This window comes from Hippocampus comes, unplaced genomic scaffold (assembly GCF_001891065.2).
Source record: "Hippocampus comes isolate QL1 unplaced genomic scaffold, H_comes_QL1_v1.1 scaffold163, whole genome shotgun sequence".
NCBI lineage: Eukaryota > Metazoa > Chordata > Actinopteri > Syngnathiformes > Syngnathidae > Hippocampus > Hippocampus comes.
The window spans coordinates 133,260-154,034 of NW_017804752.1; the positions used below are offsets into that span (position 1 = coordinate 133,260).

Sequence of the window (20,775 nt, forward strand, 5' to 3'; positions counted from 1 at the left end):
GCTCAGCTGCTGCGGGGACTTCCGCCGCAAGCACCCCTGGAATCTGGTGGCACTGGTAAAGAGGAATAGAAAAAAAACAAAAGGCAAAGGACGGTGCCAAATGTTGACATTTTTTTCCCCCCCTCCCCACTGTCTCGTAGTCCATTCTGACCCTGAGCCTGTCCTATATGGTGGGCATGATCGCCAGCTTCTATGACACCGACACCGTCATCATGGCCGTGGGGATCACCGCTGTGGTTTGCTTCACCGTGGTCCTCTTCTCACTACAGGTCCCCACAACACAAATTCTGTTGGTCATAATGTGTGGTTAGAATTGGCGGAGGGGAACGTCACACACTCACCGGACACAGCATTAGCTACAAATGCACATTTGCCCATGGGAAATAATGGAATTAATTGTGTTCCATAAAGCATTGGTGAGTCGTACAACTTCATCGCTTCAACTCGAACTAAGATAGTTACTGTAAGTTGACACGGCTTTGAAGATCACATTCTGGAGGGGGACCATGAGGGCACAAGTCACATCGTGGCGTTTCATAAGCACCGCTGAATCGGAAAATTGGTCTATCTGTGTTCAATTAATTTCTGTATGTCGTCATTTATTAACAGGGTTGCTCACGTTGTAATCTAACAGTCTTAATTTGTTGTTCTGATGTGATCGCAAGCAGTGCTGTCATCACCGAAAAATCAAACAAAAAGACCATGTTAAACTGAATTCAGAGATTTGTTTCAAAACACATTATACATCGCACTTTGGCATGAGTTTCCCCTACAGTACTATATAAGAACTTGAGCGCTTTGGAGTGCCTCGATGTTGGCCCTGAGTGTGTGCACGTCACGGTGAGAGGCCGGAAGCGGAGGGGACACACACACACGCACACAGATATAGATATAGATAGAATAGTCCGCATGGAGACCAGGACTTTGCGCCTCTTTAGAGCGCCTCATTGTTACGCCGTGGAAAGGCCCCACGGTGACGCAGTGAGACAGAAAGTATTCCAGCCACCAGAGGCTTTCAAATGTCAAATGTTGATTCTCGGTCACCTGAGGTCTCGTCAGATTTTCTGCCGTCACATGTATTACTGGAACTCGTGTTGTAACAATTTTTGGCCATTTAACTTTGGAGGTTCCACCCTAGCTACACAAGAAAGGCCAAATATTTCGAACAATTCTCCCCGGCTCCATTTGTGGTTTTGAAATATCCATTTTGTCTGTTTTTTCAGAGCAAGTACGACTTCACTTCCTGTCGAGGCGTGCTGTTCGTGTGCGTCATCGTCCTCTTCCTCTTCAGCATCCTCTGCATGTTTATCCGCCACAAGATCCTGCACCTCGTCTACGCCTCGCTGGGTGCCCTCTTGTTCACTTGTGTGAGTTTCACAGCGATGGGTGCGGGGGGACGGACGCTTTGGCGACCTGAATTTGTCAACGTGTCTTTTTCTGTCTCAGTTCTTGGCTGTGGACACCCAGCTTCTCCTGGGCAACAAGAAGCTGTCTCTGAGTCCCGAGGAGTACATCTTCGCCGCCCTCAACCTCTACACGGACATCATCAACATTTTCCTCTACATCCTGGCTATTGTGGGACGCTCCCGCGATTGAGCAAAAAAAGGAGAATATGGGCCTGGGGTGAGGGCAGGAAGCCTTCATTTTTTTGTTGTCTCTTTTTCCCCCTCCCATCCTTCATTCTGCTGTTTAATTTATTGAACGTTTTTCGCCAGTATCGCCCAAGTGGCCCCTCACACTTTTAACACTCTCCGCACCGCCACTAACACAAAACGGTCGTCCGCCGGCGACATCGCCCCACCTTTCGATGTCAGTTTTGGCTCAGCACAAGACGCATCTTTTATGTGCGTGTTTGTCTCGGACAACTGGAAATATCTCCTCCTATTGTAACTGCATGGCAACGGCGCAAAAACACCCTACGCCCGTTTCTATAGGTACAAGTGAATCGCTCTTGCTTATTAGTTCGGCTGTAAATAGTTACGTATACCGCTATATGAGAATGCCACGCTACGCTCATTTGGGGATGTGTTGCTTTTAGGCAGAGGTGTCCAAAACTGAAGGAATGCATGGGGCATTTTGATATTTTTCTTGCCTTTTGTTTATTGAAGTTGCTAAAACCAATCAAATGTGGAAACAAACAATGTGTCCTAATAGGATCTGAACATGCAGTACCCCCCCCCCCCCAAAAAAAATTCTGCTTCGGTTCATACCTTGATGGCAAACTCACGGTTTGTTACAGGAAGGGAAATTGCAACTAAAATGGGAAACACTCCAATAAATGAAGGTGTATCAAAGACAATCATTTATACTTTACCGTAAAATACAAATATAAAATATTGAATAATTTATCAATTCATCACATCTTACTTTTTTTTTTTTCATTTTTAGGAAAGTGCAACATCAATAGCTTTTCTCCTGTGATAAAATCAACGACACAGAAAAGTGCAACAGCTACTGCTTAACTGCATTACTAAGCCGTAACAACGCAGCGTCCTTTCAAATGAGTTAACAAGTTTGATGTACCGTTCAAAAAGCATGTCGCTTGCCAGACGCTAAGCTGGAAAAATCGACACCGCGAGCCAGGACTGGAGTTTTTGAAATGTTTTCATCATTTTCCCCATAAAATTCACCAATTTGGTAAGGCTGCTGCTTTGTATGTTCCGGTTGTGTTTATCAGTTTTATTTTCACCTTTTATTGCTGGCCTTTAACGAATAAAAAGTCAAAATGCCCCCCCTCAAGCCAGACTTAGGACACCCATATTGTGGCCGTTCCAGCGTGGTAGCTCAACATTTAAAATATGTCAGAATGATGTACAACAAGCAGGCCTTTTTCATACTTATTTTTTCCCCTTTCTCTTCCTGATTGGTCGTTGTTGTGGAGTGAACGTTTTTCTTTTCGGTGTTGTATTTTCCATGGTCCCATTAATATGAAGTATTGGTAATGCTGCTCCACATTTTTTGAGGGGGGTGGGGGGGTTTGACCACAAAGTAGCTGAACACTGGATTTACACATGCAACAGAGATAAATGCATGACAACTTATTTATTGAGCTTCATGTAGATGACAGTTGAGTTACTAACTCTGAACTGGAAATGTATCAACACTGGTTACGAAGTGACACTGAAGGTACTACTGCAGTCTCCCGCAGTGTTTTTAATTATTTAAAAATTACTGTAATTTTATTTGTCATCCCATGCATGCCCTGTCGCATGTGCATTGTCAGCACATCGTGCAGTTTGTATTTGGGAAGGTTTGTTGTTTGGCAAAGATGTTTGTATCTAACGCAACATGTAGATGAACATAGAAGTGTTTTGGTGTGTATAGGCCAGGTACTCGTTTGCATTCAATTTGAGTGGAAATGCATTCCTACTCACGCTGTCGGCTTTACATTAAAACATACCATGTGGAACGTGTATTGGAATATTGTCATTTTCTCTAGCGCTTGTCTTCAGCAAGGTGGGGGTGTGCTGGAGCCTATCCTAGCTGTCTTTGGAAGAAGACAACTTGTCCAAAAAAAATTCTGTACTACCCTGCATGCTGACACACAAGGTACAACAATGCACAAAAGCTAGTTGTTAAAACAACACAACAGAAAAGTAAAATACATGACCACTGTGTAAAAGACGTGTAGATTTGGGCGAGGGAAATAGGGTACAATCTGGACTGGTTGCCAGTCAATCGGGGGACAAACAAACATTTGTATTCGGGCCTATGAGCAATTTTAATGAAGATAACATGCAAACCCCACATAGGAAGGCCTGAGATTCTAAACCCAGAACCAGGCAACTGTGAAGACAGATATGCTAATCACTTTTAATGATATTAAATTCGAATTAACAACCTTTAACAATAACCTGTGAATTAAAAAAAATCCACTTTTAACACTAACCTGTGAATTAAAAAAAATCCACTTTAACACTAACCTGTGAATTAAAAAAAATCAATTTTAACACTAACCTGTTAATTTAAAAATTCCAATTTAACACTAAACTGTCAGATAAATAAATCAATAAATTTTGCAGCGAAATTAATATTTCCTTACATAAGTACATGTGTCCGCCATGTTGCCGTCTTTGTGGCTACCTGGCCTTTTTTTTTTTTTTTGGCGCCGAATTGCTCGAAAACTTTAGTGGACTAAGTTGCCAACATCACGCCAGATTGTTAAACGAGGAGTTTCAATCAAAGACTCTAAAATGAGCGATTCAGCAGGTGGGTCGACTTTACCACTTCGAGAGAACAAAAAGTACGAGGTAGTAGTTGCGGACAGTTGTTAGCGTTGTCAAAATCGCCGGTATTAATATCACGTTAGCTTGGTTAGCTTCAACAACACAAGTAAGCTTCTAATGTGTAACATTTGTGCGTTCTTTTAGTTAAACGCATTATTTTTGTGCTGCTGTAATTAATATTTTACAGGTGGCTAAGCTCACACGGCTAACGTTCGCACATAATTGGTTAAGATGAAGCTAAAATGTCTTCATTGTATGGCATATGTGAGGCTTCATTAGCTAATATCAATAATATACCTATAAATTAATGAGTATGGGTTGTATTAACTGATAGTGATTGACTATTTAAAACAATATTTGTTGACATTTTCTTGTATTGTCTTGTAACAGGGTTCAACACGGAAGATATCATTAGAGCCAAAGCAGGTAAGCTTGTCTAAGATGTGTTCAAATAGTAAATGTATTGACTTGACACGCAGATATAACATGTCTTAAATTATCAATTCTATTTAACCACTAGGTGGAGGTACACAGGAGCCCAAAATTGAAGAGCTGAAGAGCAAACTCGAGAGCCTGCAACAAGGTGACATAGCTTTTATTTGTTAACACGTGGTTTTAGAATACATTTCTGGTTGGGTCATTAATCATATCATAAATTGATGTGCTCGTGGTGTGTATAGCACGTATTTTTCACAAGTTCTATTTTAGAATTGTCGATTCTTTTACTTCGTTGGTGGCGGAAGTGCTCCCTTGAACACAATTTCGACAACCTGCGTCATTTCCGTTCCCGTTTTTTCCATGTCACCTTGTTTTGACGTCTTTCTTTGTTAACACAGAATGCCAGACCCAATATGTGCCAGCTATGTGGATTATTATTTTATTTCGAGACGGAATTTGAAGTTAATGTGAAAGTATGCCCGTGGAAAGTTCGATTTTCTTCGTTTTTTATTACGCGCCAATAAGGACGCGTGCGTGTCATGACGTCATTGGGTAGTTTTTCATATCGTGTACGTTGAACATTCGAAATGGCCTCAGTCATTGAATTCTCGTCGTGAACTGACTTCGTCAACGTCATGTTGAACACGGGAGCATCAAGAGTTTCTTTTTATTTATTTTTTCAAGAATCGCGGTTAACATTGCAAATTGAAACCGTGACTTATTTGGTTTGTGCCCGAAGTCAAATCCACGATTTGCCCGTTGTACGGTATTATCAGTGAGGTACATCCTTACCTGTTACTCCAAACAGGAGTATCAGAAAATGATGAATGGAGAATGATGAGCCATGATTAATGTCTCTCTCCTGTTTGGTCGCACATCCAAACAGGAGCCATTCTGATCGTTTGCTTGTGTTAAAGTAATAGATACGCATTACAGGTAAGTCGTATCGTGTTTGGAACGTTCGTGAAGTCGATGTGACTCTCGTGGCAACAAACCTCGCAAAGCATTAAGTATTTGTCATTGGTACTTATGCGTGATTGTAGACTTTTGTCATTCAGCTCTCTTTATTTAGAAGAGCATCAAGTTGTGGAACAATTGTTGCATCTTTGAAAAGTTAGACGTGCAGAGGTTAACAGACGTCAAATCAAATTCACTTGGAATGCTTATAGCGCATTTTAGGTGCCATCCTGGTATTTCACTGGAAAGTCTGGTATCCCGAATATTTCTTCACTTGCGTTTGATGTTGTTCTTTAAGGCAAAAAAGTCCTGGAGGAGGAAATAATGGAGAGAAAATCACTCAGTGAGTGTCTCCAGAAGGAGCTGGCCACATGTAAGGAGCGGATATATTATCACCACTTATGTGGAGCCTCCAAAGTAGAGCTTCTCTCAAAATGTTACGACTTGGTGTACAGTTGAAATGTTCAGGAAAAATACACTTCCAAAAGTAATAGGAATTTGAATGCAGCTCGAGATACGCCTGGAAAAGCAAACAAACCCTTCGATCTCCTGAAATGGTGGTAATTATTATTATTTTATTTCTTTTTTTGATGTGACAAGAAAGTTTATTGATAACACCTGACCCAGAAATGGAGTAGTTACGAAATTAAACGCCACAGGGCTTTATTAAATAGCCAGCAATGGTTACAAAATGCCACCAGGGGACATGAAAGCACAGTCAAACACCTCCATTTTCCCTCGCCATATTTTCAACAATTACTCACTTTTATCAGTCCATTTTCTCTATCACATTCGTTGAAGAATGTTTGTAATGTGGACTGTTTGGAGGTTCCACTGAACAATGTGCTGTATCTGTTGCTTCCAGCATTTGCTATGAGATCATGTCCTAGAGTACATAAAAAAAGTCCCTGTTGTTGTTTCAGTGCAAACAGAGGCCTTCCAACTGGAGAGGACCCATCAAGAAAGAAAAGGTACTCCAAATTCATGTTCACTTCCTGAAGCTGTCACTCAATCAGTCACTCAATCAACGGAACATCTCCTTTCCTCAAGAATTGTCGCAGAAGTTGCAGCTCCAGTGCGAGGAATCCGAGCGCGAGTTTGTCAGGTGATCTTTCACGCTCAAACCGGAGGCGCAACATACCAAAAAGTCCTGACGACATTTTTTTTTTTCGAAGAGGAGAGATTTGTTATTTTCACACTAGGTGGTAGTAATTTACCATGGCCTTCTCCAAATTGTCTTCCTTCTGTTGAAAATAAGGCTTCTTTTCCGATTTGACATACTTCATATTGCTTAGCGTTAATATTGAACATTTCTAAATTGTGCATGTACAAGTACTTGAAACTTTAAAGGGCCTGCGCAGCCGTCAAGTCAAAAAATTAAACAACCAAGTAACGAATTTGCCATATTCAGTGAAAGGTGCCTGCATCGTATCCTTTAATTTTTGCACTTCCCGACGTCCGTTTTAGGCTGGCCGAGCAGAACAAGAAGAGCGACGAACTGCTGGCACAGCACCGGTATGAAATCCAGGAGTTGAAGCTCAAGCGGCGCAAGCTACGGTGCATATTAACTACAAGTCGTAGCCTCGATGAACTGTTGTTGTTGTACATCTATGGTAATTTTAAAAATGTTTTCAAACTACAGGCTGAAATTTGAGGATCAGCTCCATCAACTCATTAAGCAGCACAACCAACTGTACGCCATCATTGTAAGTGGGCCCGTTTCGTGGCAACTTTTCATTTTGTTAATAACCTAAACCAGGGATGTCAAACTCATTTTTGTCGCGGGCCACGTTGGAGTTACGTTTTCCCTTGGCGGGCCGTTACGACAGTGAAACCGAATACATGTTTAATCATCTCTTCGCATAACTTGTACACAACCAGTTGATGGATTACGAGTTTTGAAATTACTCAAGTCAACTATTTGTTAAATTAGGTTTAAAGTTCATTTTTTTCCAGACAACTGTCTTTTTTGGCGAAGTTTCTCTTCAACTCTTACCTGGCTGACGGTTTCGGCTGTCACTTTAACCTTCATCGGTTCTGTCACTGCTTCCTTGTAACGTGTCTGAAAAACATGATGTGGCGGGCCGGATCTGGCCCCCGGGCCTTGACTTTGACACTTGTGACTTAAACAATCTTCTCATTGGATTTTCAGAAAGATTCTCAGCCAAAAACATAAAGCAGAGCATTGACTCGAGGTAAATAACCTTCAGCACGTCCTTTTTTTCCTGGCGTGCTTCCTTGCATTTTCCCTTTCCGAACCATTAACTCTTGTTCCGTTGCTTTTGCAGAATGTGAGACGTCCGCTCACCTGACGCCATACGCCGCAAAGACTTCAAGTGTACTTCAATGGAAAAGAAAAGCGTGGTTTCCTCCTTTTTCCTATGTTGACGTGAGGTAACTGTTAAAATCTTCCCCTGCTAAAACTATTGGATTTTTTTTTCCTCTTCAATTTGTGTTTTAATGCTTCAAACCTGTTTCACATGTGAAATGTTCAATTCTTGTTCAGCCAAATACGTCGTCACTTATGGAATTGCAAAAGTGCACAGACAAGCATTTTTTGGCTTTGGGAGAGGTTTAATTCAAATATTTGGAGCATACTTAAAATGCAATTTCATCATACTAAATGACCACATATTCAAATTTTATTCAGGAAAATATGAATACAAGGTTCTTTGAGACTACAGTATGACAAGTATTGGTTAATGAAAAACAGCCAGCCAATTAATTCTTTTGAATATGTACAACCTCGCATATAAAACAGTGCAAAAAAAATAAAATAAAATTTAGACCAGCCTAAATCTTTGGCTTAATCACACTATCCAAAAGAGGCGTCGATGACATTTAAAATGAATTAAATGAGTCCCGTCAGCAAAATCTTTTTCGCTCCAAAGCTGGGAAAACTGAATTTCTCCACTTCAAGTTGAAGCTGTAAACATATTTATGTACATTAAATAAGTTCAAAGCCAAAGACGACTACACTTAGTTTAGCTCCGTTGCGTCGACCTGTTGTTGCGAGTCCTGCAAATTGACTACACGCTGGAAATTACACATCAGAGAACCCTCCTTTCACGGCGCGGCTTGAAAATTGCCTTCTTTCAAATTTGAACATCGACATGTATAATTTGAATACAAAAGGAAATTCACATTAAAATGTCTGATGCTGGCCTTACCGTCTTCTTTTTATTATGTGTCTTAATATTAGGGATTCATTTGCATTACTTTGTATTTGGACACAACAGACTGTCTAATGTAGCGGTGGGAAAACCGCTGCTCACATTTGATTTTTAAAACAGACAAACTGACATTTTCATTCATGAATGAGATTAACAAAAATGTTAATGCTAACTTTATGTATATATTTTTTTTGTCTAAATTAGATTTATAATTTGACAGTGATAAAATTCAAAATAAAAATATGACAGGACTTTTGACAATGTAAATGCTCTGAGGGCCAACTTAAAAAAAAAAAAAACCCAGTGTGCGTCAAATGCGAGCTATGCTTTGCCTGCCCCGTTCTCATATATATATATATATACACTTTCTTTCCTTGCAAATATTATACACTTATTCCCACTTTATTTCATGTACATCACATCTTATTTCACACCAATTAAAGACACAAACATAAGAAACATGGATTAGTGTGTGAGATCTCCAATTGACACAACAGGAGGGTTTTAACTTTTTTTTTTTTTTTACTGTTAACATCTGTGTTTTACATGTATTTTGGCACACTAAGAGACACATTCCCGGTGGAAAAACAAATCAAAAGGCAAAGCACATATTTTTGTCGTTGTCGAATGGCATCTATCTGTATTTTCGTTCGTTCAATGTGTTTTTCTGACTTCCCCTTTCAGTCAACAAGCCTGCACCAAGCCCATCTTTTCTTTTGCACACTCTCCACTTCCAGTCACCTTATAAGGTAAAAGTTGTATCAGTGTTTTACAGACGGGTACATTCTGCACCCATTGATTTTTTTTTTCTTTGTTGCATTTTTCCATGTTGTAGTTTCAAGTTTTCTTCCGGGTTAAAAACACAAAAACAAAAACAAAAAAATCCAGCAGGAGAGGTCGCCGTATTGGAGCAAACTTTCAGAATGTTGTTGGCACATTTGTGGGTTTGCTCATCGCGCTTTAGTCGATTCCCACGTCGCCATCACCCGGACAACTTTTTCTCCGTTATCCAAGGGTATTCCCCATCTGTTAAAAGACCAACAAAGCGATTATTTGGTGGTGTCACTTTAATCGATTGGTAACGAATCGAAAAGACATAATTGAAGTCATTGAAATAAAAAGTTGATTTAGAAATGAAACCAGTACGTATTGTGGTCTCTAAATGGAACAAGGGTATGAAAATCAAGAAGATCTTATTTTTGGAATACTGTTCCTAACCTGATTTCTACATTTTATATCGAAAGAGGGGCATATACTGTGTGAAAATAATCCTGTTTCAAGGCCTGTTCTGAGATTTTTTTTAAATTCAGGGCCAGTCCAACCATCCATTTTCTACCGCTTATGGGGAATCGGGTCGTGGTCGTGGGGGCAACAGCTTTAGCAGGGCAGCCCAGACTTCCCTCTCCCCAGCCACTACTTCCAGCTCTTCCCGGGAGATGCCAAAGTATTCCCTGGTCAGCCGGGAGACATAGTCTCTCCAGTATGTCCTGGGTCGTCCCCGAGGCCTCCTGCCGGTGGGACGTGCCCGGAACACCTCACCAGGGAGGTGTCCAGGAGGCATCCTAATCAGATGCCCGAGCCACCTCATCTGGCTCCTCTCTTGGGCGAACTCCCACGCACCCTCGAGAGCTGGTCCGCTGTTCTAAGGCCGGGACGAAAACCATCACTGCTTCTCCTGAGTCTTAGACTCAACTTCCCCTATCCAGCACCCCTGAATAGACCTCGGGGCCAATTTCAAGTCTTAATATACATCAAAAACATTGATTGAGGGTCACAAAGTTGACTCGATTATTTAACATGGCGCGACATTCGTAACCCTGATAGGTTGTAAACGACAGTAACTTCTACTTGTTACTTTTGATGTTCACACAGCATGATTTGGATTATAAAACCAGCCCTTGGCATCAATCCAACAGCATATTCCTGAAATAATACCTAAAACTTTGTTTGAATACAGTTCTCTAAAAATAATTGAAACACTTGATAGTTGGACTGAAGCATGAAAAGGTTCAAAACAGGCTCAGTTCTAAAGACTATAGTGAATTGAAATTTTACTTTGAAATTTAGCCTCAAAGTCCAACATCGCTAACTTTTTGAACCTAGCATTAAACTACCTCAAAGCGGCTGTAGACTTTCTTCTCCTTCCTCAGGCTCTCTATCCTCTTTAGCAGTCCCTCCCTCTCCTGTACAACAACTTGAGGTCGCAGCAAGCGGTTCTTCTTGGCGGCAAAGTCGTTGTCCTTTGCGTCGCGGTCTCCGTCCTCGTCCCGTTCGTGTCGGTTCTTCTGACTGTTTGCTGAGATCTGCTCCAGGATGACCTTGGTGTCGTCGCGGAGGTTGCTGCTAAACAGGACCGAGCTCCCGGAGGGCTGGTACCGCGATGAACCTGACATGCCAGCTGACGTCTTGTGGTTGGCGGTGGTCTGATCGACGGCGGTGGTTCCCGTGTCCTTACTTTGCTTTTTATTGTAATCTTCCACCATTTCTTTCACGGTGCTCATGCTGCCGCGATCTTCTCCTGAAGACTTCTTATCCTTATCTTTGGGACCCAATAATCCCTTTAGCCTCTGAGTCTGTTTCTTCAGGAAGTCAAGCGTTTTGCCGTCGCCCTTTCCGTCGCCAATCGTGTTGATGGATGTGTTGGATCCCATAACTTTGTCCTTAGAGTCGTCGTGCAATGCAGTGGAGGAACTATGAGAGCGACTCTTCTTCAGCTCGCTCTTCTCGGAGTCTGTGGCATCCGTCAGGATCTCTTCGCCACAGGAGACCCGACGAGGATTGAGTCCCTTAAGCTTAAGCGGGTCCCGTTTAAAGATCTTGGGGGATTGAAGTGGCTTCAACGTCTTAAATATGTCTTTCTTTTGACCGTCGGATGAGTTCTCGTCCTTGTGGGCTTCGGGGGGCTTCACGCTGCTTACGAAAGGTTTGGGAGAGAGTAGAGACGGTTTGGTGGATGTGAGCGAAGATCGCCGAGTGAGTTCCATCACTTTTGCTGAGGAATCGTTTTTCTTCGTCTCGGATTCTCCCGAACTTATAAGAGAACTGACTGAAGTATTTGTGGGGGAATTTGTGTCAGAGTAGTCTGACTTCTTCTCTGCAGGCTCCGGGAGTTTTAGCGACGCTTCAGTCTCCATTTTCGATGCTTTTCGCTTAGCGGCTACTTCTTTGAAATACTTGAGTCGACTGGCAGGGTCATTGATGTTCAGAGATGATGATGTGACCGTGTCGGAGGTCTCAATAGTTGAATTTGACTCGGTGTCCTGTGGAGGTTTCTGGTATTCAGCTTTTCCTTCTGCGATGTCTGTCAGTCCTTTCTCGTTTTCCTTTGCATCCTCATTTTTCTTTTCGTCCTCATTACTTTGTTCGTCAGCTATCTTTTTCCACTCGAAAGGTTCCCGAGACAACGATCGCCTCTTCTCTAGGATCTGGGCTACAATAGAGGATTTGCCGTCGTCCTCCGTGCCGGATTTCACGCCGGCACTCCCGCTGTGAATTTCTGCTTTGGAAGATGAGAATATGAGCGAGGAGCGCAGACGTGAGCTACGCTGAAGGAGCGGGTTTACCCGTGAGCGGAAGGAGTCATGTTTGGAAAGGAAGAGTTCTGGGGGCTCTTTGAATTCTTTATCCCTGCTGTCCTCTTTTCCATAACCCCATTCTTTCTCCAGTTCCTTCTCACTCCTATCCATTGAAACTGAAGAAAGCAGGTCCTTGGTGGTTAAATCCTTGCTGCTGCCATCGATGATCGGCTTCCCAAAGCGTGGTTTTTGGATATCCACTCTGGACTTCGAGGCGAGATTTGTTGGGTCATTTTGTCCGAAACGGCTGGTTGAATTTTCACCCGGCTCCTGAACAGGGGAAGGATCGTCAAATGCGTCAGGGCCTGCGGGTTGGTTCAGGCCAGCTTCTCCACCTTCCTCGTATGTGCTCAGATAAGAGTGAATCCGCCAGTTCCGCAATCCATGTCGGACGCTTGCATCCTGACCGTGTTCCTGCTCTGAATACTTTGGAAATGGCTTCTTGTCTGGTGGGTGAGGGTGTGTGGGTGAGCTCTGACAAGCATACGCCTGACCAATGGTTGGCCTCTTCTGGGCGGAGCTTCCTCCGTATCTTCCAGCCACCGGAGGCGCATGAATCCCATCGGGCCCGGTTAAATCCTCGGAGGAAAGATGTGCATAGCCTCTTGGGTAGTTTCCGGTGCTGAACTCGAGGTCTGAGCGAAATGAGCTTGTGTCTGAATACTGGTCGATGGCTAGATGTGGAGGACGATGTCTGTCATAGTGTCCCTGGCCAGAACCTGGTCCAGGACCTTCACTGTAGAAATTGTGTCTCGGTTCCCTGTTAAAAATGCAGAGATTCAATGAGATTTCTCTCCGGCTATGAATGTTATTGCCACAAATATTGGGATTGAAAAGGTTGTATACCTGTGGAAGTCTGTCTCATCCAGATTGTTCATGACTCTGTGCTTCATATAGTGCCTGGAGGACATGTAATTGTCCTGGGTTCCTTCTGCGTAGCTGTGCCTCTTGAAGCCGCTCAACTCCATCTGCCGGGACACGATGGACCGTCCCTGCTCCAAGTAGGACTGCTGTGGACGGAAGTGCTGCTGGGAATACTTCCCGATCATAATTCCTGCCCCGTGCTCAATGGTGTGACGGAAGGGGTCGTTTCTCCGGAAAGGAAGTGCCAGGTTGCGTTCCTGATCTCCGTGGGGGAAGCCCGAGGTTATCTCGGCTTGCCTTCGGAAGCCCAAAGGATTCAGTAAGGACTGGGTCCTCTTTAATCCCAACTGTCTACTGAAGTAACCGCCGCCGTCTGGGACTGTAAGCGCTCCATCCGACGGGTCGATGATGAGTGGCTCTGACTGAGCGTAGAGGATGCGAAACTCTTCGTCGAAGGTGGCCACAAGTTCTCCAAGAAAAAGGTGAGCGATGCAGCGATGAATTTTCTCATATGACCACATGAAGCTAGAAGAAAATACAGAGGAAATGATCTGAATAATATGATTCCTGGAGAGAAGTCAAACAAGCAATCACAAGAAACAGAACTCACCTGTAATTACCGCTGAGTACAGCTCTGCAGTCAGCCAGTAGGAAACGATCTTTCATTTGCCCCTTGAACGACTTCCCTGTTCGCGATTGATACGTTATTCCCGCCACAGTCCTGACACGCATCATCTGTCAAATGAAAATACACCTTTAATGTCTCGGCTTTCATGGGAGGCCTACCGTACCGGATGATAGACACCCGACAAAGCGATTACCTGAATTAAGTCCAAGTTGACCTTGCAGTTGATCACCATGGAGACAAAGTTATGGGCTTCCTGCTCGTCCAGAAGAATATAAACAGGAATGTGGCGCGCCGTCGCGTCCAAGAGGTCGGCGAAAATGTCCACGTCGGTAAACGTGTCCATCACCACTGCAATAACCTGAAAAATATGGAGAAAGATTTCGCTTGTCATACAAATCAAACAGTTTGACTTGTTTGTTTGAGAAATAGATTGCAGTACCACTCCAATCCTGTAGAAGACGGTAATGTGCGTTACCTACAGTATGTTGCATGCTTTCTCACCACACTGTACTGTACTGCAAAAATTACGCCGAATTGAATACATCAGTCATGACAAGACACACAAGCAGGGTCTCCCACGGTTACTTCTCGGTCTGTTGGAGAGATTTTACCCCGAGAGAAGACAGACCGGCGAGAAAACAGATTGTGGCAGCAAAGTGGACACTGTACTCAAATATTGCGTGACATAGTTAGGCTGCATCCATTTAATATCTCAAGGAGCTGCCATTTAAAACTCATTCAGTACCAGCCAATTCTGGACCAAGTCTGAAAAGACGTTTAAAAATGTCTTTGGGAGCGAATGAGTTAAGAGCTGTGCTTAGTTAAAAATTCTTTCCAGAGAATTCGAAACATCCTCAGTCTTGAACCTGGAAAATCATGAAAAAAAGCAAAGTGCATCGATGGCACGAAACACCGGATACAACTAGCATGCGGCATAAACTCCAGACATAAGCCGCCAGTGCGAGCAGGTCTAACTAGTCATGAGTACTGACATCTGGCATGTGCATCTCGTCTTAATTACCCTTTCTGTAGCCCTCGCCAGAGCCTGGCAGCCAGACGTTCGTCGGAAAGGGCGTAGCAGCAAAGTTGGCAGTGGCAGATAAAAAGTGCAATTATTCTCACGGGGAGATTGCCCGACACAAACATCCACAAATCAGCAACGCTCTGGCTTGTTCAGTACAAATGCGGTAAAGAGAACATAAAGATACGAGTTGTTTGTTGATTGATGACGTGTGGTTCCACACTTGCTGTCACATGGTCTCCTAAATTGAGTGCAGACTGACACACCGATTGCCAATTTATGTGGGAGGCCTTAAGGTACTGTTCAGGTGCCCTGGTTCTCCCCGGACGACCTCATCAAACAAACCCGGATCGGCACGTCTTCTTACCTGGCGAGCATTCTTGATGAGTCTTCTCGCCTGCTCCTTGATGCTCGGCATGCTTGGCTCTGACGGGTTCACCAAAGTGGTGACCTCCGTGGGCCCGATGAAGCTGTTCTGGGTCATCGGCCATCCTAGGTCCAGGCCCGGAGCGGCCAGGTCGGACTGCATGGGCCAATAGGTGTCGGATGAGCCCTCCACATTTTGGCCTGCCTCCGGGTACCGAAGGTCAGGAATGCTGTGGCCGTGAGTGGGCTCCTGGATGGTAGATTTGATGTGCTCAATTTCAGCTTGTGCCAAGAAGCTGACCACGTCTGCGCCCTGGAGAAACTCATGGTAGCCCTGGTGGGACAGAAAGCACACAATCAACGCACTGGTTCTGACACAAACATGCCTCAAAGAGCACCGGGATGCTTTTTTTTTTTTTTTTTCTCATACCGGTAAATCATTTTCTATCAGTGCATCAATGGCAAGTCTGTATTCTTCCTTGTAGTGCGGTGGCAGATAGTTTGGATCCAGGGGGTTATCACCAATGGATGAACTCTGAGACCGGTGAGCCATGGTTGGAGATATGAGTGGGAGTCAAAGTCAAGGTCGTTGATGGGCAATGCGAAAACTCTATGACACAAAAGCAGGAGGAAAAGGTACCACGTTAATTTTGAGTATGTTGAAAACCACAGAGTGGGAAGTGGTGAGCAAAAAGTGGAAAGGTTTGCAGTGGGAAAGGTATGCAGAGGTGTATGGACAGGTTCTCTCACTAGGATCCCTGCTGAGTCAACCCGTCATGGCTGGAAGCCACTCACACACCAAGTCCAGCATGATGAATACCTTGCTAAATAGACACAGTCATCGGGCTGCAAAAAAATAGAAACAAATCATTTGTTTAGGCCAAAACAAAACTCCGGTTTTTAGCAGGTCCTTGTCATTTCATCGAGCCCTCAACAGTTGAATTCAGCTTTACGAAGCAAACTCGTCACTCCATTTACAGATCTTTTTTTTCCCCCGTCGCAACTAATTGAAATTTAATTTTAATTTCATCTGTTCCACAGCTGCCTAAAAACTAGCATTTTTTTTCCCTTCCATTTTAAACAAGAAAAATGGCCCCGACTTGCTTAAAGAAATCAGAAAACCTCATCAAAGAGTACGTAAAGAAATAAACTCATTTTGTAAAATGTCGTTACTACTGGCCGTAGACGGCCGGGGATAGGTTCCAGCATGCCCATGAGGACAAGCCGTTCAGATACAAGCTGGATTCTACACATACTCGTGTGTTGGATGTGTGCCTTTAAGCAAAAAAAAAAACACCAAGTGAGGGCTTGTAACTGGATAAAGACTTAAATTTGGCCACTTGTAAATTAAAATATTTGAATTTGGCGCAACAGACATTAAACCTCACTTTGTCAAGCAAGACCCCTCCATATCAAAACAAGTCACCTACCCATTAACTCATAAATGTCTGAATAATAATGAACCTTCACTCAAGTTATTACAGCCTCCTGGAAACACATTTTTTTTCAGATGATGTGTATCTTCATGAAAATTAATTTCTATGTGGGGGATGAAACAGGAAGCCCTTTCCTCAAAACTCACCCAATAGCGCCTTGTCACCAGTTTCCCCAATCAACATGAAATTAGTCCAACATGCCTGTCAGAGTTAAGCCACATAAAAGAATCTTAAGGACCCTTCCTGAAAAGGAAAAGGAAGTTGGCCATTTTTGATTTAAAGCAGCCGATTTATAGCGAATTCCAGGAGTCAAACTTTGCCAAACTCCTACTTGGGGAATTGGTCATGGTCTGAGATTGTATTCCAAATTCAGCACAGGTTTTTTTTCTCATTTCATTTGGCCCTAACAGCTGCGTACGAGATGTCTCATCTGGTGGCAGCGGCACTGTGACTTTACGAGCTCCTCGAGAGAGCTCATTCAGCATTTGGAGACTTTAAACTCGCAGCTCTGTCTCGCGTTTCGGAGAATTCCAACTCATGAGGATGCCGCAAAGTCAGTTTTGTCTTTGTTTTAAGTCCGAACCGAGACCATTAAAAAAAAAAAAAACACTATCCTGTTTAGCAACTTGTTGCGGCTCACGCTTTTTGACTGTGTGGATACGTCTCCATGGAAACGTCCAGTCTGTCATAGTATGTCGGGAGGCTGATTGTTAGTGTGTGCACAAATGATCCTTGCTATTTAGGAGGCCGAGTGTTTTTGTTCAAACTTAAAGAGCAAAAGACCTTTCCACAATGTTGCTGTGATAGCAAGGCGGACCTAAGGGAGGCCAGGGAGAGAGCTAAGTTTAATAGTAGACCTCATGAGTCACCAGGTAGCTCATTTTTTGTGAGCCCTGCGAGTCATCTGGGAGCAAAATGGCCGACTTCCTGTTTTCTTCCTCTCGTTCCTAACTTTTGGAACTGAGCATTTGTGGTCTGCCCCGCTCTTCCAAAGTTTCACAGCGGCCTGTGGAAGTATGTTGGGCATACATGCTACTTCGCACGGAATCATTTCATAACCTCCAACATTTGATTGTTGAATAGAGCGAGCTGCCTCGGGCTTGAGTTGTTCTGCTGAATCATCACATTTGAATTATGTGATGAAATTCACACGTGTTAAGAAATAATAACAGGGAACGGAGCCCGGAAGATTCCGAGTCAAGCTCTACTGCGGAAAGAAGAAGCGCTACTGGGCGGGTTCCCTCCAAGCCAACCCTCCCACCTGTCTTCGTCGTTGGGATAGTCAAAACATAGCCCGGTTGCGTTCGACAGCAATATCAAACTGTCGAAGGTGAGGCAGCGCCGGGGATCGTACGCTGTGAATATAACTCAAGACTAGGGACACTGCAGCCTCATATAAAAGTTGTTTGGCACGTTTACATGCCAACAACAATTAAGGTTGATCTTCAGTCCATAGTGTTGTCAAAACAGTCCTGTAGTTTAGAGTAAACATTAGGGTAGATGTTCGGATTAGGATTAGGGTAAAATTTGGATTGAGGGGGAAGGACAACGATTCCACCATTCCATCACGCGTGTTCTTCATTTTCACTATCCTCCCCATTGTCTAAAAAAAATAAAATAAAATACCGCAATACTCATGTAGTTTGTGTCAGTAGGTGTCAAATTGACAGTAAAGAAATGAGATGCGCATCCTCATTAACATCTTAATCCGAAACCACCTTTTGTCTACCCTTTATCGACATAGGTGAATACAGTGGACATGAAGCGTCACCCAGCTCTTTGGTTTGATACTTGCTGTGCGCATGTCTTTTTGTTTTCACCGCTACACAAATTTGACGGAGGAAATATCATTTTTATAAAGACTGAAAAATTCATGCCCGGCCAAGCGTTGACAATGTCACTTGACCTACATCGTTTATTGACGAACCTCGGTTGAAATTTGTATCTGTTTCAGATTTACCTTGGCATAATCGCATGTGTCTCGTTTTCAGCGTTTTTCACTTTTCGTTGGGTTAAAAAAAAAAAAAAAAAAGCCCCCATATTGATCCCTGTTTTCAAATGCTTTCATGTCAAGGCTCCAAACTGTCGCGGCCATTTAACACTTCAGTTTTTGTTATCAGTGTCAGGCCTTCAAGCTCGGCCAGGTTTCCAAGCCCGATGTTGAGGTGAGCTCATTCTTGGCATTCCTCCGTTGACACTGACATGAAATGCATTTCAAGACAAAATGGTGGCCCACAGCAAAAATTGAATTTCCATCTCCACCTGTGAATTAGTAACCCGGCAGCCATATTCCCATATCGCAAATTTATCTGTCGTCTCTTATCCCACCTCGCCCACTCGCATCCATCAAGCATACTTGGCGTTCATTGAGTGAGATAATTCGGCTCAGCGAGGAATACCTGAGAACAGGTTGGGAGGGACGAGCCAGTTCACGTGTTGTGCTGTCACCGCTTTTCAGCAGCGGCTGCTGTTAACGTGTTCGGACAGATGAACGCAAACAACGCACGCCGTGTCTCTCTGCGTATCGTCACACCCCGGCGGAACTGTTGAGTGGCGCACAAAAGGGAGGACTCAAGGTTGAGTTACGTGTGTGGAAATGACCGGTCCAGGGATTTGTGTTGTTTACAGACACAAAACCCCACCAGAGAAGCTTGAACTCTCTGTACAAAATTACAGTGGTGACTTGAACTACGACTGCCCCAACTTTTTCATTTTCAACTTTCTCAACAATTTTTTTGAGTTACAAGCTGGCACTTGGTCGATTTAAAAAAAATATATATTTTTTTTATTTCAACCAACCACAATTTGAGTTGCAATTGAGTTCATTTTAGCTACACTGCTGCATGCAGCCAAGTATAGCACAGATAGATAGATGTACTTTTTATATTACAACTTTATTCTCATAACCTTACAATTTTATTTACAGAGTGTTCATATTTGTTTCACACAATTACAGTATGTTCCTCGTAGTTGCTGGAATTTTTAACTTGAGATGCGTAGGAATTTTTCCTTGCCACATTTTTCTTCGTTGTTGGTTTCACTGAAAATGATTTGTGTCAAATTCCTTATGCTGCCCCCTGTGGCTTCTTGGCGGTACCGCAACATTTTATGCCTGTCCGCCAGCTTTCGAAGGCTCTACTATGTAACACAGAGCATGAATGGAACTTTTCCACGATCTCCCAGAACGGAATGAAACCACTTCAGCCCGTGGCTACCCCAACAAAGACCACATCTATAAAAAGACGCACCGCAAGAAATTCTTACCACAATACCGACTTTCCCCCACTTGTAATTACAAACAGTGGACCACTGTTTTCCGAAGTGAGTGACTCACGGGGAAAACGCGGCAACCGGATTTGAATTCACGCTTTTTTTTTTTTTTTTAATAGCTGCAAACTAAATTCGATGTGAGCAATAATGACAGTAGAGGTACCAAAGTCCACGGGCGGAGAACGTCTCGAAACTGGAGACCGATCGGCTTTGTGGGGCGCACCTTTTTCAACTATGCCGTCTCTTTCGAATTAGTTTTTAGGATATACTGTATCTATGTGCAGTATCTACCTGGAGGATGTCATCCTCCAGCCTGGACTGCAAATCAAAGACATTTTAGGTTGTTGTTTTCAACTGGAACTGCATTCACACATACGCGCGGTGAAATAGAATAGAGAGAGAAATATGTGGGGGAAAAATGCAATGCCGAAGCAGAAGTGCAGGAAAAACGGGATAGGACACATGAAATGGAATAGAAGAGAACACCCTAAGCAGTTTAATGTGTAATAAAACGACAGATTAGGGGAGAGAATCGAATGGAATGTGGAGCATGAACACAACAGTAAAAAAGTCAAGTCAGGAAGTAAATTGAATAGAGCCACTGTACCGACTTGATCTTTTGTCCAACTTCGTTTCGCCTTCCATTTACTGTACCTCCAAACTTGCACGGCGTCTTGTCTATTTGTCCGCAATTGAACTTGTAAACAAAAAGCAAAGACTTATGAAATAATCCCTCGAAGCGAGGCTCCCAGCCCGGTTCGAGTTTTGTGCGTGTGTCCGTCCAAGTGCACCCTCGGGGCCGCCGCCACTACGGCGAATGA

The 20,775-nt window shown here is 43.4% G+C and overlaps 3 protein-coding genes across 8 annotated transcripts in view; 2 read left to right on the forward strand and 1 right to left on the reverse strand.

Annotated features, from left to right (window-relative positions):
* Positions 1-3,413, forward strand: part of grinaa (glutamate receptor, ionotropic, N-methyl D-aspartate-associated protein 1a (glutamate binding)) — a 7,189-nt gene extending 3,776 nt beyond the window's left edge. The window contains exons 3-6 of the mRNA XM_019871264.1: positions 7-55; positions 141-269; positions 1,224-1,367; positions 1,447-3,413. Of these exons, the coding sequence (XP_019726823.1) occupies positions 7-55; positions 141-269; positions 1,224-1,367; positions 1,447-1,596 (472 nt within the window). The 3' untranslated portion in view covers positions 1,597-3,413. The remainder of the gene's footprint in view (positions 1-6; positions 56-140; positions 270-1,223; positions 1,368-1,446) is intronic.
* Positions 3,414-4,084: 671 nt separating this feature from the next.
* LOC109517115 (leucine-rich repeat and coiled-coil domain-containing protein 1) lies at positions 4,085-8,393 on the forward strand. 3 transcript variants are annotated; one of them, XM_019872186.1, is made up of 10 exons: positions 4,085-4,209; positions 4,617-4,652; positions 4,747-4,809; positions 5,920-5,964; positions 6,545-6,592; positions 6,672-6,726; positions 7,089-7,178; positions 7,264-7,327; positions 7,774-7,816; positions 7,910-8,393. In XM_019872186.1, exons 1-9 carry the CDS (start codon positions 4,194-4,196, stop codon positions 7,795-7,797), a joined length of 441 nt encoding a protein of 146 aa, XP_019727745.1. In that variant the 5' UTR covers positions 4,085-4,193; the 3' UTR covers positions 7,798-7,816; positions 7,910-8,393. The 3 variants fall into 3 exon arrangements, with proteins under 3 accessions (XP_019727745.1, XP_019727663.1, XP_019727824.1); XM_019872104.1 differs by having other exon boundaries at positions 4,086-4,209; positions 5,920-5,994; XM_019872265.1 differs by lacking the exon at positions 4,617-4,652 and having other exon boundaries at positions 4,086-4,209; positions 5,920-5,994.
* Positions 8,394-8,988: 595 nt separating this feature from the next.
* fam83hb (family with sequence similarity 83 member Hb) lies at positions 8,989-20,766 on the reverse strand. 4 transcript variants are annotated; one of them, XM_019871635.1, is made up of 9 exons: positions 20,562-20,766; positions 15,999-16,094; positions 15,679-15,858; positions 15,250-15,582; positions 14,055-14,219; positions 13,844-13,968; positions 13,216-13,758; positions 10,909-13,129; positions 8,989-9,820 (listed from the first exon to the last, which is right to left on the reverse strand). In XM_019871635.1, the coding sequence occupies exons 3-9, from the start codon at positions 15,799-15,801 to the stop codon at positions 9,800-9,802; spliced, it is 3,531 nt and encodes a 1,176-aa protein (XP_019727194.1). In that variant the 5' UTR covers positions 15,802-15,858; positions 15,999-16,094; positions 20,562-20,766; the 3' UTR covers positions 8,989-9,799. The 4 variants fall into 4 exon arrangements, with proteins under 4 accessions (XP_019727194.1, XP_019727342.1, XP_019727271.1 ...); XM_019871783.1 differs by lacking the exon at positions 15,999-16,094 and having other exon boundaries at positions 20,609-20,766; XM_019871712.1 differs by lacking the exon at positions 15,999-16,094 and having other exon boundaries at positions 20,566-20,766.
* Positions 20,767-20,775: the final 9 nt, after the last annotated feature.